General features: G+C 31.1%; 2 protein-coding genes across 2 annotated transcripts; both read right to left on the bottom strand.

Annotated features, from left to right (window-relative positions):
- Nucleotides 1-1,228: 1,228 nt before the first annotated feature.
- Nucleotides 1,229-7,263, bottom strand: LOC136981212 (glucose dehydrogenase [FAD, quinone]-like). Its single transcript, XM_067277492.1, has 8 exons — nucleotides 7,224-7,263; nucleotides 2,726-2,928; nucleotides 2,461-2,650; nucleotides 1,985-2,106; nucleotides 1,742-1,909; nucleotides 1,529-1,676; nucleotides 1,297-1,457; nucleotides 1,229-1,249 (listed from the first exon to the last, which is right to left on the bottom strand). Exons 1-8 carry the CDS (start codon nucleotides 7,261-7,263, stop codon nucleotides 1,229-1,231), a joined length of 1,053 nt encoding a protein of 350 aa, XP_067133593.1.
- A 646-nt stretch (nucleotides 7,264-7,909) lies between these two features.
- On the bottom strand, nucleotides 7,910-11,265 carry LOC136981211 (glucose dehydrogenase [FAD, quinone]-like). Its single transcript, XM_067277491.1, has 11 exons — nucleotides 11,131-11,265; nucleotides 10,862-11,051; nucleotides 10,651-10,787; nucleotides 10,538-10,604; nucleotides 10,350-10,471; nucleotides 10,119-10,286; nucleotides 9,901-10,048; nucleotides 9,667-9,827; nucleotides 9,378-9,555; nucleotides 9,066-9,288; nucleotides 7,910-8,063 (listed from the first exon to the last, which is right to left on the bottom strand). The coding sequence occupies exons 1-11, from the start codon at nucleotides 11,263-11,265 to the stop codon at nucleotides 7,910-7,912; spliced, it is 1,683 nt and encodes a 560-aa protein (XP_067133592.1).
- Nucleotides 11,266-16,225: the final 4,960 nt, after the last annotated feature.

The raw sequence follows: 16,225 nt of genomic DNA, 5'->3' as shown, positions 1-16,225 counted from the left end.
AAAAATTACAATAACCTTTGTAATGGTAATGCAATCATAGTAAAATTTGTGAACTTGTACTAATTCAATACAGTTTTATAATTCCTAAATCTGTGATGTGGGCAGTGATCGAGAGAGACTTCTCCCACAGTGGCACACATGATGGCCGAATGTTTGTCTGTTCAGGAGTGAGCAGATTGCTGCACGCTATCAGACATGGACATCAGTGTTTGTTGTGCAAAGGTTTACGGAAAAGTGTCGTCATGCCACAATCCATCGGGGTAAAAGTCAAGAATTATTATTTGATGCTAAAATGACCACAGGTTCAGTTACGGATGCAGAGACAAGTGTCCGTCCTCCGCATCACGGTCAGAGAAAAACGTGTCATTGGTAGAATGCGCCGGTTCCTTCATTGAATTTTAAGGTTTTTCTCCATATTTCTTTTCAATAGGTACAAGTCAAATATTGTCCATCATTTTTACTGTAGAAGTGTAGAAATTATACTAATTTCTCAATGCCTAGTTAGTTTCACCGACTCTGTATATAAGTTTCCATTAACCGGTAAATATCCTGGCAACAAGTAAATTTCCCGAAAGTTTGTTTACGGAATTTACGTGCTACATTTCGTGCATTTCGTCTCGATTTCCCATAAAAAAAAATAACGATTGCACAGTCAGACTCTACCAATTAGCAGATTGCATTACAACTGCATGATTTTATACTAGGGATATGGAAAACGTGAATTGCTATATGATTTGTCAAGATATTTTAATTTACATCTTGTTCTGATATGTGGAAAATTTGCATATTGATTGCATCGGAACTACAGCGCAATTTTCACAGGTCCATTTTTGTGAATATATGCAATTAATTTTTAATGAAAACATCGCAATCGAATTGATGCACAATGTGTATACCCTCGGACAATTCTGAAAAATCTCTTTTGCACCTACATGAATGTTAAAGTGAACACCCTATATACACAGTGTATATGTTATATGGGTTAATGTAACCCTTGGTGCAAGATGGCGACTCGTCTCTGATTCCAGCAAGGAAACAGTGGCACCCACGTTGTAACTTAACCTAACCTAAACCTAGCCTAACCTAACCTAACCTAACCTATTCTAATAATTTGGTTGCTAATAATTATGGTAATTTATTAGAATAGATTAAGTTACGTTAGAACGTGCATCCCACTGTTTCCTTGTGGAATCAGACACGAGCTGCCATCTTGGCACCAAGGGTTACATTAACCATTATATGTTACATACTATATAAAATTTGTAAAAAACAAGAAAAAGTATAAAATGAACTCACTTCCTCGTTTAGGTTCGCCACGTGTCTTAAAACTCTTCCTTTATCCGAAGCATCCAATAAAGTAATCCATAATATTTCAATATCTGGCCAATCAGGTTTATCATTATATTTAGAATTTACAAATCCAATTGTTTCAATTGCTCCCAAAGCTGTCAATGGACCTAAAGTAACAGAATAAATAGATTATTTGAATATATAGTATTAATTGTATCAGTGTATATTTTAATCTTACCTGTGCCATTGACTAAGAATTCATTATAATATGGTACTGTGACTCGTTCAGCAGAATAAGTAAAGGTTTTTACTCCAAATGTCATGCCAACTGTAGATGGCTGTTCTTGAAAATTACGCCCAACTGGTAAATCTGCTACAATAGGAATCTAAAAATCATAAGATAAGTTATATTTGCATAAAAAATAAAACTTTAGGCTAGAACAGTTATTACATCAAACTTCTCTAAAGTACGCTTTGGTCCAATTCCTGACAGCATTAAAAGTTTTGGTGAATTGAAGACTCCAGCGGATACGATCACTTCGTGTTTGGCATAAGCTTCGTATAGTTTTCCTTTGTGCTCGAACTCAACGCCATAAGCACGTTTATTGTGAATCAATATCTATAAATATAGAATTGTCTTCACTCGTTAAATTCCATATACAATAAATATAAAGAATAAGATAATATACGTTACTTTGTGAACGAATGCTGAAGTTAGGATCCAAAGATTTCTTCGTCCTCTTACAGGATTAATATACGCTTGAAGCGCTCCCCAACGTGCTCCTTTATTAATGGTTCCTTGAGGTGGTTGAAACACTGAAACACGTTATACAAGCATATTATATAAATATGAAATAAGATACTTTTAAAATGCATTTTGCATTATAAACTTTCCCTACACTTAAAAAATAGTAATATTTAAATATTCCAAATACCATTTATTTCAATGTACTGTACCTGTCTGTGGCTCTGCATTAAAGTCTCCAATACCATATCCAATTTCTTTGGCTGCGTTTAAATAACCTTCTGTTATTGGTGCATGGAAAAGGTGGTATTTTTACAACAACATTTCCACCAACGCCGTGATAACCTGTATTGTGTATTATTCTTGTTAAATTACTTTATGTTTTATATATTTTTATATTAAATATAAAGCGGAGAAAGATTTACCATTACGTATTACGTGGTAATCTTGATTGTCTTCCACTTTTAAAAAATAAGGAAATACATTATCCCAATCCCAACCTGTGGCACCATGTTTTGCCCAGTTGTCGTAATCTCTCTTGTTTCCACGCACAAATAAGTTATAATTTAAAACTGTGGTTCCACCTAACGCTTTTCCTGCTACAGTTAAGTGTTGCTGGAATGGAATAAATTCAAATTAATTTCAGAGGTAAATTTACGTTGTATAAATGTTTTATTACGGTTTACTTACCCTGTTTTTAAGACCTTGAGCTATGGTTTTACTAGGCACACTCGTAAAATTCCAGTTGTATTTCGTTAGAGCTAAATTTAGAGGAAAAAGTGGAACTTGAGATGTTAATGGAACCATTTCTCCTGCTTCTAATACAAGAACTTTAAGGGATGGTAGTTTCGAAATCCTGTTGGCTATCACAGATCCTGCTGTTCCTGAACCGACTGCAATAAATAAAAAGAACATATTCGAGCGATTAAAAACAATTATGCAAATTCAGCAGCAGCAGAACACTGTAATACGACTGGAGGTGGAATAGATTTAAGTGCTGTAAAAATGAAGAAAAAAGAAAAGAATAACTTTAAATAGGCAATTATACGAACACATTTACATAGCAAGGCAACGGAATAGAATGAACAACAATATATAAAGATAAATCCACTAATCATGAAATAGAATCATCGACAGTAGCTTTCTGTGGCCCGTGCAAATTTGAATTATATGATCCCGGCCCACCAGTGTCCAAGCGGTCTTCGTACCCTAAAAACTGGGAGTTCGGTCGTGGATTCGCGCCTCGGTCGGACAGGCTGGCCACGTAGAGTTTTCCGGGTTATCTCCACGTGTGTAACGCCTAAATAGGGACCAGTTTTCCTCAAAAAGACCTCCCGGAAGGCACAGATCGCCCAAGTGTTGCGTTGTATAACTTGACAAAACAAACAAACAAAAAATTAGATTGTCCCATGTAGCGTTGCATACACAAATTTTTCTTTCAGGAATTTTTGAGCAGTCCCCTAGTTTCATCGTTCATTTTTTAACGCGACCGAAGGGTTTTATACGCTGCTTCATGCTTGCAATGTAGCCTTAGATATGGTGCCAACTTTAAATTTTGATATTCTTACTACACTGATGAGTTTATGAAAAATTGGTTTGGGGCCCATTATGTTATAATTCTGAGTAACATTTTAAATAAAGTTTATGTTTTCCTACAATTTTATTTTTTAAGCATAAAATTAAGCCGTAAAACTGAATTAGTTCTGTGAAAAACCGGTGAACTTTCACCTATTGACCCGGAATTTTTTCCCATCACTTCACTGTTAATGAAATTTTGTATTTTCCCAATTTGTTAAAAAAATATATTATATTATGTAAACTATATCACATTCGTTGGACTAGACTTTATAATATAATTTAAGTTACTGTATACAATACTTTACTGATATTTGTACTAATTAATTACTATACAGTAGTTAGAAAGATGGTGTATATTTTGTAGAATGCTATAATAAATATTTATATAATTTGCATAAAAGATGTAATAATTGATAGCAATGAAATCAGATTAAAACGTACATAAATTAATATGAATTCTGTAATTAATTGTCACTTATAAAATGGAAGACATTTATAGACCTGTGTTATATAATGCTTCTTATATAACTATACCTTATATTTATAAATTCTAATAGACCTTTTTACAGTAAAATACATTGTTTACATAATAAGCTCTCTCACAATCATATATTTTAAGCATAAGCAAGCGAGAAATGTAAACATTTGAAGCTTTATTAAAATATACTAGTAAATGATGTAGGCCTGTATGAAATATCTAGACGTAATAATAAATTTACTAACATATTTAAAATATTATATAATATATATTATACTTCCTATAAATACACAATTCTCCTGACTTATTTAAAATAAGACAACAATTGTTTCAATTGAAAGTATTATGTATTAAATATAAAAGTATTAATTGCTAATTAAATTAAATATACTTAATATAAGCTACATTTGGAATTAAAATTGCAAAAATAGTTATGAATGAAGTAAAAAACACCAACCTATAATATAATCAAATACATGTTCGGCACAAGTAATATTAATACAAAGCTGCAGAAACAAAACCACAGAAACATAATTTATATTTAACATCTTATGTTAAATATAATGGATTCGACTGTATAAAGCGACTTATCTAACACTTAACAATCGATAAATTGACAATCGAACGTTTCAAATGTAAGTTATTAATAGTAAGGAACTGGAAATAGAACACATCTAAAAACAAGATATGTCGGTTATATTAAAGTGCAGCAGACAGTTTCTTGCTCTTGCTTATGATAATCAGATATATAAACGTGCATATCTAATAATGTTTATCAAATTTATTCTCTATCTTAAAAAGTATTATGCATAATTAATGTTAATTCATGATTGTATGTGTGTAGATGTCTGAGTTTTTAAGATAACGTCAAAAGTATGGCATTTCTTTCCAAGAGAATGTCCTCATCTATCTATAAACACCTATTACTTGTTTTCATCTGGCTGAAATTTGATAAAAATTGTAGAACTAATTTCATATTGTCGTCATTCCTTTATCTCCAAAATAGTGTTATACCGATAAAATACGAGAGAAGATATGGAAATTGCAGTGGGAGAAGGCCCAGATTAAGTATATACAACGTTATTTCAATTCAAAAGTTTTCCCTGAAAGGTGTTACAGTTAACAGACACGAAGTGGTACGCAATCAACCGTTAACAGTTAAAGTTTAGCCACTTACAGTCATTCATTTATTTAAAATTCGCTTTCTCTATTGTATTATAAAGTTAGAAAACGTAAAGTTAAAAGGAAATAAACGAATACAGATATAAATTCTATTTAAAATGATATAAATAAATTGTTAATTATAGTATTCTTTTGCAGAAACTTAAAAAACGTCTTCACCATTTCCTAAAACAAAATTTACTACATCACACTAACAGGAAATTCCTGTTAATGTTATATTCTTATTGAATGCTTTAATTATATTAATTAATTTTTATTATAGATAAAACAAATTGAATAATAAGATTCTTTTAATAGCAATTTGTAAAACATAATCGATTTTTTTCATTACGTTTATACAGTACGAACGACTCCTGTATTTCTTTAGAACATTGCTAACATTACTATTATAAGTAAATACATTATAAAAAAGAAATACACTAGAAGTTCGTTAATCCGGCAGCTACGTTACCAGAGTAGTGCCGGATTTGTGTGTTTGACTGTCTTCTTTCTATATCTAAATTGTTCTAATGCACACCTGAAGAAATCTGAATTGGCTTTTAGTGGGCCAATTTATTTTTGACGCCCACCAAAAATCCCATGGATCTTTAAATCGCCGATTTAAATAGACATAGGGTTTGCAAGGCCCAGGCCTCCTCTGACCGAATTTCTTCCGGATTATCGAGTGCTGGATTAACGACTTTTCTAATAATTAGGTCACTTTCAAACACTATCTTTTGTAGACATATAAATTATTTGTGCAGATCTTTAATCTCATTAACTGCAAACATCACATATAAAAATCTTCATATCATATTCTAAGAAGTGTTTAATTAAACGTTATTAACACTTTTTATAGCCTTAACCTTATTAACTAACCTTCTTATTTAACTTTTATTACATTTTAATCCGATTATTTAAATTCTCAGTCACAATTCATTGATTTAATAGCGTTACAGTAACGTATAATATAATATTAAATCAAACGTACGATTATTGATGGTAATATTAATGTATTTTTAGAGCTTAAATAGGTCAACATTTTTTAAATTCTTCGTTTTTTTATACAATAAAATCAATGCCAAAGATGTAATTACGATGAAGTTAAAGATATATCCAGCTAATTGTAATAAAATTAAGTGATATGGGTATTAAATTATCGCATTTATTACTTAATCGTTTGAGATTTAAAATGATGATCTAAATGATTTTCTGCCCTATATATCAGGAATTTTTACTCGATCCCAGAGGGTGGTAAGTGTCCCGTTTGTCTCCATGAAATAGTAAACAATATAAGAGTAAATATTTATTTTACAAAATAGATATTACATAGAGTTATAATTATTTGTTTTAATTACGTAATTTTGGTGTGTAATATTAAAGGTAAGTTTATTTTTGATTTAACAACAAAAACATTCAAGTATTTACTGATTATTATAGAGTAATGACTTGATATATGGCTCCAATTTCTTAATTATTATAATTTTCTTTGATTTTCTTAGGATATACAGGCTTATACACATGCAGACGTAAATTAATACGTTAATAATTCTTAATATTCCTTTACTTAAAGAAATGTATCATTGTAAATCGCCGTTCTACTTAACTTTCACCGTTTACAACTTTATATAGGTCAGGTTAATAACCACAAGCGAAGATCATTTCCGCTCTAAACTGGCATTGAATTTAATAGTATTAATTTTATTATTTATAAATATTATTATTGCTATAATTACTTCTTACTTCCCCCGTTTCTTCTTCTTCTTATATATGAAATATATCTTAAGGGTGCATTTTATTGTAGAGACTTGAATTTTAAGAATTGACTTTACGAAGAAATAAAACTTGTTTTCCTCGAAGGTAAAAACAGTTTATAGGCATATTTTTATGTTAGAACCTTAATAAAGCAGTTTAAATCGACGAAAAGCAGGTTCTTACATTAAAATTTATCTAAGGATAAGTCTGACTTACTTTTTTCTTGGATCAATAGTTTGATTGTATGCTGGTACATTAACTTTGATTGAATCGTGTTACTAATACCTTCTGTTCTTAAAGTAAAGAACGTTCCTTGTCCCTTCTGTAAGCATATTGAGTGATTTCCAAATTCAGGTTAGCCATTATTTTAATTAATTTATCACTGACTACTTAAACTGTGTGTAAGTGTATGTGTGTGTGTTTTAAGACTACCCTCACTAAAACTTTTAAAATAAATACAAGCCTTTCTCTTCTCTTCCAGAATTACTGCATAGGACTCTTTGCCTGAAGACTGTATATTGTTTAATTATAATAGTAATACATCAATTACTCTTTGGTAGAAAGAGTAATTGATGTAAAGACTGCTTAGCCGAGGTTTACTTAGACTACTCCTCCAAAAGAATTTATATTTATATAGTATGTATGTGAATATAATATATATATATATATATATATATATATATATACGTGGAAGCCACAGCGAGAATTGTATAAGTTTATATGAATTATTGTGTATATTTATGTTAATTAAATATGGCATGATATTCGAATCAAATTATTTACAAGAAAAAGATATTCTTAAAATATTCCAATAATTTAGAGATACTCTGTTAACTATATAGACTGAACGGATACATTATAATTAAGTAATTATAGGATTAAACAAACAATTATCAGGTATTTTATTTGTGTCCATGTTTGTGTTGGTGTAGATCAGACAGAATCATATCAGCAGCCTTCTCCCCAATCATGTAAGTTGGAATATTCAGGTGTCCAGTTACCACGAATGGCATTATCGAAGCATCCGCTACTCTTAGCCCTTCTACACCTTTAACTCTGCAAGATATAAAAAGATTATTCTTTTATTGCCTCAGTCCAAAAATTTTCTACAGAAAACGAACAGAAATTTAATGGTTGTCATTTTTAAGTATAGTACAAGAGCGATTTTAATATTAACCACGCATACTGTCACGTTTACTGTAATAAATAATAACTTTGTTTTACTGAAGCAGGAGACATTTACAGTAGACCCACCTATAACACGGTAGATACGTTCCGTGTTATATGAATCCGTGTTGTACGAGTCACTTAAATACATGAACCAATCACAGCCCGGCACGTGTGCAGTTTAGGTGTTACGGCTGTTTGAAAGGTTTTCTTCCATAAAAGTAATCGATTCTAGACTAATTCGACTCAACATTTCCAAATCACTTATAATTTTTTGGGAAATAATCATATAAACTATGCTATAAACAAAAAATTGTAGGATTACTTACCGAGTGTGCACCGTTCGACGACGCCGTTGCTTAAGCTTGTTTTCGTCGCGGAGCCGCTGATCGAACTGCGGACACGTGTTCCCTGATCAGGGAATTTTTCGCAGAAAAATAACTTAACCTTGGAGACATTATTCATAAAAATATAATTTTTATGGACGTTGAATAATAAATGTTTTTTAGTAGGTTCAGTGCTCGTTTAAACTCAACGGTTTGTACAATATCCGCTATTGGTCCAGATTCGACCAATCCTGTCGCGACACGAGTCGGCGATGACGTTTTACCGTGTTATACGAGTCTCTTTTAGCGTGTTATACGAACGCGATCGCAATTTTTTAGCCGTGTTATACGAATCCGTGTTATATAACCCGTGTTATAAGGGGGGGTCTACTGTATTCTGATATTACAGATGAAAATAAGTTTTCATACAGTTTCCGAACGATCGTGTAATGGTTTAAATCAGATAAAGTTATAATGACAGATTTTAATTCTGCACTCACTGATCACAATATTTGTAATTGTATGATAATTAATAAATATATTCATAAATTTTCAGACTACTTACTTGAGTGTTGGATCAACTACAGTTGTAGGATCGGCAACACTTCCCATTTTACACGTTCCACAGTAATGATATACCGTAAATGGAAGTGTTGTTGCTACACAAGCGAGATATTCGTCAGTGAATCTCTTATAATGTTCGCAGCCGGGGACACTCACTGGAAGTGGATAAACTCCAAATTTTCTCATTGCTTTCGTGGATGCCATTCTAAGGCAATATTTCAAACCTTAGAATCGAAATATTAAAGAATTTATTAAACTTAGATGATACAACACGTTATAAACCTTCCTCACAAGAAAATTATAATTATCTTACCTTCAACTATAATTTTTAAATCATAGGGATTCGAGTAAAATTTTAAATCAATGAGAGGATCGTCGTGGGGATCGCTAGATCTGATAGTAAGGAATCCTCTACTTTTCGGACGTGTTGGATACGGATAACATGATATTGTGTCAATCGATGTAAAGGGTTCGAACATTGTCTTCCATACCTGAAAGATAAAGAAATATTAATTAAGGGGAGATTTTTGAAATGATTACATTTTCAGATGTAAATCCGTTAACGTATAAAACTTTTAAAATAAAATGTAGAATAAACTTACTTCCTCTTTAAGGTTTGCCGCGTGTCTGAGAACTGCGCCATTATCCGATGCAGCCGATAAAGAAAACCATAACATTTCAATATCTGGCCAATCAGGATCGTCATTATATTTAGAATTTACGAATCCAATTGTGTCAATTCCTCCTAAAGATGTTAGTGGACCTAAAGTGAAATAATAAATACAATATTTAAACATATACAGTATTAATTGTATCAGTGTTTATTTCAATCCTACCCGTGCCATTGACTAAAAATTCATTGTAATCCAGTACGGTGATGCGTTCTGTAGAGTAAGTATAAGTTTTTGCTGCAAATGCCATACCAGAAGTGGATGGCTGTTCTTGAAGATTTCTTCCAACTGGTAAATCCGCTATAACAGGAATCTAATACATTTATGTTAAACTTTATATTTGTATATAAAGGATAAAAATTTGTAAATAATGTATTTATTACATGAAATTGTTCTAAAGTACGCTTTGGTCCGATTCCCGATAGCATTAATAGTTTCGGTGAATTAAACACTCCAGCAGATACGATCACTTCGTGTTTCGCATAAGCTTCGTAGGTCTGTCCACGGTGCTCGAACTTAACACCGTAAGCATTCTTGTTGTGGATCAATATCTATAAATATAAAAGTCTATTTATTTAATTAATTTTATAAAACATAAGTACATGATGAGTTACCTTGTGAACGAATGCTGAAGTCAGGATCCAAAGATTTCTTCTACCCCGTACAGGATTAATATAAGCTTGAAGCGCTCCCCATCGTCCTCTACTATCAATAGTTCCCTGCTCTGGTTGAAACACTGAAACATTTGTATATTTTATAAATTTTAATTAAAGTAGTATTAAAATGCTTGTGATATCGTTACTTCGTTCTTCGAAGCTTCTCCTGTTTTCCCTCTGTAGAGTGAGTTTACGATCACATATATCATAAAACTAAAAATAGAATAAATTATTTCAAATAATTTATATTACAAAATACTGTACCTGCCAGAGGCTCTGCATTAAAGTCTCCGATACCATAACCAATTTCTACGGCTGCTTTTAAATAACCTTCTGTTATTGGTGGATGAAATGGTGGTGTCTGTATAACAACATTTCCACCAACACCATGATATCCTGTGTTGTATATTATTATAATTAAATCGTAATATGATTTATAAACAATTTAGAACAATTGAGGAAAGACTTACCATTGCGTACTATATGATAATCTCGATTGTCTTCGAGTTTTAGAAAATAAGGAAAGACACTTTTCCAGTCCCAACCTATGGCACCATGTCTCGCCCAGTTATCGTAATCCCTCTTGTTTCCACGTACATATAAGTTAAAATTTAAAGCTGTGGATCCACCTAGAGCTCTTCCTGCTACAATTCTATTTTGCTGAATAGGAATAAACTTGATTTAATTAATTACAGACGTTAATTTATTCTCTAGAACTGTTTTACTACATATTACCTACCCTGTTTTTAAGACCTTGAGCTATGGTTCTACTAGGTATAGTTGTAAAATTCCAATCGGCACTCGTTCGAGCTAAATTTAGAGGATAAAGTGGAACTTGAGACATTAAAGAAGGCAGTTCTCCCGCTTCTAACATAAGAACTTTAAGGGATGGTAGTTTGGAAATCCTATTGGCTATAACTGATCCTGCTGATCCTGAACCAACTGTAAAAATGGAAGAAGAGTATAGAATTTTAAGGAATAATGGAAACGTTACACTGTTTAAGGATATTTTTAGTAACTCCAATTTCCCACTGTAAGAATTCTTACTCGTTTACTAATACTTTCAGTGTGAGTAATCTTATTGTGCACAGTGACGTTACTCAGCTCTCTTTAACTTTGGTTTGAAGAATTTTACACTTACGACTGTAAAGGTTGCTGGTACCGGATTAAATACATTCATTTTTTTAAAAATGAGAGGTTAATATTTTAATGAGTAAAGAGAAATCTGAAGCATTTAATGTTCTTTGCTGTCTGACAAATAATAACAGTTCAAAGGTGCTCACAACACTGTTAGCTGTACCCACTAAGCTGCCCAGAATTCTGCGTTACTATACACGTCACATTATAGAACCTTGTCTCCAAAGAAGATTGACATCTTTATATTGTTTTTTTTCTATTTTATTGTATAAAAAAGAATATTTCTTGATCTTTTCTAAAAACAATTGCAATCCTTTTCTTCGTTTCGCTCATTTCAAATAGCCTGATTTATCCTTCAATACTGATGATAATCGAATAAAAGAAAGTGAAAACTGTGGACGTTACACAAGACGTTATTATATTTTCGTTATACTTAAAGAAGATTAATTAATTACTCAATTTTATTTAATTAATTATTTATTTTTTAAACTATTAATTTCTTATTTATCATCAGTTGGTTTGACTTTTTATAGAAAAATCCATTTTTACGAATATCTATAATAATAATTCTTTATAATTCATGCTACTGTATAGACCTATAACATTTTATTTACTAGAATTTGCAGTAATTAATTATTTAATTCTTCTCTGTAGTCAGAGATTATATATTGTACTAGAGTATATAGGCTAATATATACTATATTGGGGGTGAAAAATTAGGTACAATGTTATAATTCTGAAAAATAGAGATGTTTGGTGATCATTGTATTCCTATTTTTTGATTTAATTTATGCATAAAAATAAATATTTTTCCCATAAAAACAAATGTATTTTACACCTCCCGTATATTATATTTATATTAATAAATTATATAATAAATAAATAATTGTAAATTTTTAACGAAACTAAATGTAAAAATTAGAATAATGTATATTGACAAATGTGTAAATTTATAAGTAATAAATTTACAAAAATATTATACATTAAATATATGCACGTTATAAGCTAATTTTTTATATTAAATAAATAAATATTTTGCTTTAAAATTTACAAAAGTGCTTATGAATAGAGTAAAGAGAACCCACCTATAATATAATCGAATACATGTTTATGTTCGGCACAAGTAACATAAAGCTGTAGAAAGAGAAAAACGGAAACATAATTTATGTTTAACATCATCTGCTGAATAATAATGGATACGACAACTTGTCTAATACTAAATGATCGGTAAAGTGACAATCAAACGTTTAAAATGACAGTTTAAATAATAAGAAAATGAAAATATATCACGAAATCTAAAAATAAGATATAAGTCAGTTTTATTAAAGTACACGGTTTGTTGCTTTTGCATATTATAATCAGATAATCTACTTAGATATACGAATATGTAATACGTAAAGAATGTTTGTAAAATTTCTTCTTTGTTTTAAAACATATTACGAATGATTAATTGCGTTTATAATGGGTCATTAATAAGTAATCTTGTGCATATGTGTGTATGTGTGCCTGTTCTTTCGCTCATGTGTTGTGCTACTACATTCCATCAATCCCGTCTAAGGGAATGGAATCAAAGGGTGTTCAGGTTTCATAATACCCTGTATTTTCCGCAATGTAACTGAAAAATTTGGTCCAGTTTGCTCAAAGTGTTTACAAACATGCATAAGTAACTAGACATTTTCTTATATATAAATATAAATTTACAAGTATCAATAATATTCAATAATTTACACCATGATTTTCATCTGAAATAGCGATTATACTCACTTTAGTAATTTGATTTAAAAACAATAAACATTTAATATTTACAAATTAAATCTTATATTCAATGTTTAATATAATTTTGTATAAATAACATCGAAAATTTAAAGTGTTTCCAAATCAAATTCCACTCACGTTTGTCAGAGGATTCCGAGATGAAATCTTGACTCCAATTATTTGCTTGACTGTTCGTGTTAACAATTTTTAAAATGTCCATTAGTGTTTCCGTCGACCGATAGAGCAGAAAATCGGTGCCAGTCAACGGGCAAATGTATACGTGAAGGTATGAAAAGTTTTGTACATTAGTTCGAAAAATTCCTAATTATTTTGGGAAAATTGTTGAAGAAGAATTTGCCTGTCTTCATATTCTAAAAATTAATCAGAGTTGCTGTCGGCTCGTAAAACTTTCGTATCTGGTCTGATTTTCATCTATTTAACTCCGTTTTCGAGGAAACTATAAATTGAAATCACATGACTTCCGCTTCAGGCCGGACTTTCGTATATTGTTAATTCAGGCCTGCAGCCCGTATCGTTTCATATCCACTATTGATTTTCCGTCTATTTAATTCTATTCTCGAGATTAACGAAAAACGAGCGGAAAGACATTCAGACAGCCAGTCTAAATGAAGTTATATGGGCGAAATAGTTTGCAAGAATATTTTTATCGATAAATTCTATTGGAGTTGCTGATGTTAAGTAAGCATTATTATTAAACACATAAAGATTTATTATCACAAAATATTTCTAATTTTCTTTGTAATATTTTTTTCCAATCATATTTATCGGTGGTTGTTGATAATAACCTAAATTATTCATACTACAAATTAATCTATATTGACACAAACAACTTTCTATAGAGATAAGATTTATTCTCGTATATAATTCAGCCTTAGTAACACATTTTATTTTTATACAAATATTTTTTGCAAGATAATGATATAATTTAATAATTGGAAAACACAAATACTTGAAATACTTTATAAATCGCCTAAACTGTAGAGAGGGATAATGCCCATACTAATACTGGTCTGGATTGCGAAGCCATTTTGTATCACAGTCAAGCATTCAACCCGAATGTTGGATTAAAAGACATTCAAGACACAATGGTGTGTGATGAAAAACCTACTCTCTCCTTCTTGCTTTGCATAACATAAGTGCAAACAGCCATTTTCCGTAGATAATGCTCTGCTGCACAGAGCTGAGGTTTTCCATTAATTGCATTGTTACGTTACATCATCTTCTTAACAACATGGCTCCAGATTTGTCATTGAAAAGTGATAATCTACAAGATTTAAGATGGCATGAGATATGCCGCCTTAAGTCATCTACTATTGTGAGTGACGTAAAGCGACAGTTACAACATTTGTGGAAAACGATTAATAAGGCAAAGTAACTGCAACAGATAGATCTGTTAACGGAAATATTTCGAGGATTATTACGTAAAATTATTAAATTGAAATAACGTGATATTTCAATTTAATAATTTTTTCCTGAAAGGTGTTAGATAGATGACCGGCACGACTCCATTGCTAGCAGGAAATTATGACGTACAAAGACAACACACTACTAATTTGAGATAGAGGGCATATACTTTAAGTGAAATAAATGAAAAATACGATTAAAAATTGCAGCCAAGCACTGTGATGATGTCAGAATAAATAATTGCTCGTTCATTTAACTAGTGTCTCAACGTGTTAAATCTATTAATTGTCATATTCTTTTTGTCTCTGGGTCTAAAATCTGACTCATATAAACTGCACTAAATTCTTCCAGTTTTCACTACCATAAGTAAGTAGCCAGCATAAATTCGTAAAGCTAATTGCACCTGCTAATTGATACCTGCAATTTTTTAAATTGCAGGTAACAATTCCCACCGTCGGTCGTCTGTCCGATTGTCTGTTTGTCTCTCCAAAATCATGAAAACAGAGTTACATAGACGAACGATGACGGGATCAGATATGGAAACGTAAGTGGCAGGAGGCCCTAATTACTTATACACGAGAACCAGACGTCATGTTATTTGAATTTCATCATTTTTCCTGTGAAAGGTGTCAGATAGATGACCGGCACGACATTTTTTTTAGAGAAAATTACTATATACACTGGCGTTGGTGGTGAAAAGTATGTATTTTAAATAAAATAAATTCAAATTAATTAATTGAAAATCGCAGACCGGCATTGTGACCATGTCACAATAAATAATTGCTCGTTTTACTCGTATACTTTTTATAAGATTTTCTTTCAAAACCCTTTTTTCTTTCTTAAGTCGTTCAGCGATTCCTAATTACATATCATTTATAAAAATGTATTTAAGATGCGGATGACATGATGGTCAGACAGGTAACATAATGCGGAGACCATTAGTAATTAACTACGCTTTATTTATAACGAATAAATCATGAAATTAAAACGAAACCATTGTGTATACACAATGTAGATATTATACTTATAATAATAATAATGAAAATAATGAAAGGACAGAAATAATCCTTTCAAATAATTCTTTGCATCTCTTAAATAACGACAAATTGCATCTCAAGTCTTCGGCATTATAGGCCGCAGTACATGATCGAAAAATTTGTGATTTTCGATTTTTCTTTCCGTCAGACGTTCTTCAAGATTCTGAAATGAACAACAATAACAATAATTAATTATATTTGTTCCAACTTTTTACATTTCTTATCAATAATTAAAATGTAATCAAGTCAGTTACTGAAGACCGAAATTCAATGTGCGATTAACGTAATTAACTAATAGTGAAGCGATTCAGTTAAAAATCTAAAACTGCTTTAAAAATCATTTCTCTCATAAAACCAACAATTGCGTCTCACATTAAGTATAAAACATGTAAGATTGTATGTTTTAAGGTAATATCAAACGTGTAATATATAGAAATAAAACAACACAAGATATAAGAAATATAAAAAATGCATAATAAA

The sequence above is a fragment of the Centruroides vittatus genome, unplaced genomic scaffold (genome assembly GCF_030686945.1).
Source record: "Centruroides vittatus isolate TY-2023 unplaced genomic scaffold, ASM3068694v2 contig_747, whole genome shotgun sequence".
NCBI lineage: Eukaryota > Metazoa > Arthropoda > Arachnida > Scorpiones > Buthidae > Centruroides > Centruroides vittatus.
The sequence above is the reverse complement of the archived record's forward strand: the minus strand, read 5'-3'. Positions and strand labels throughout refer to the sequence as shown.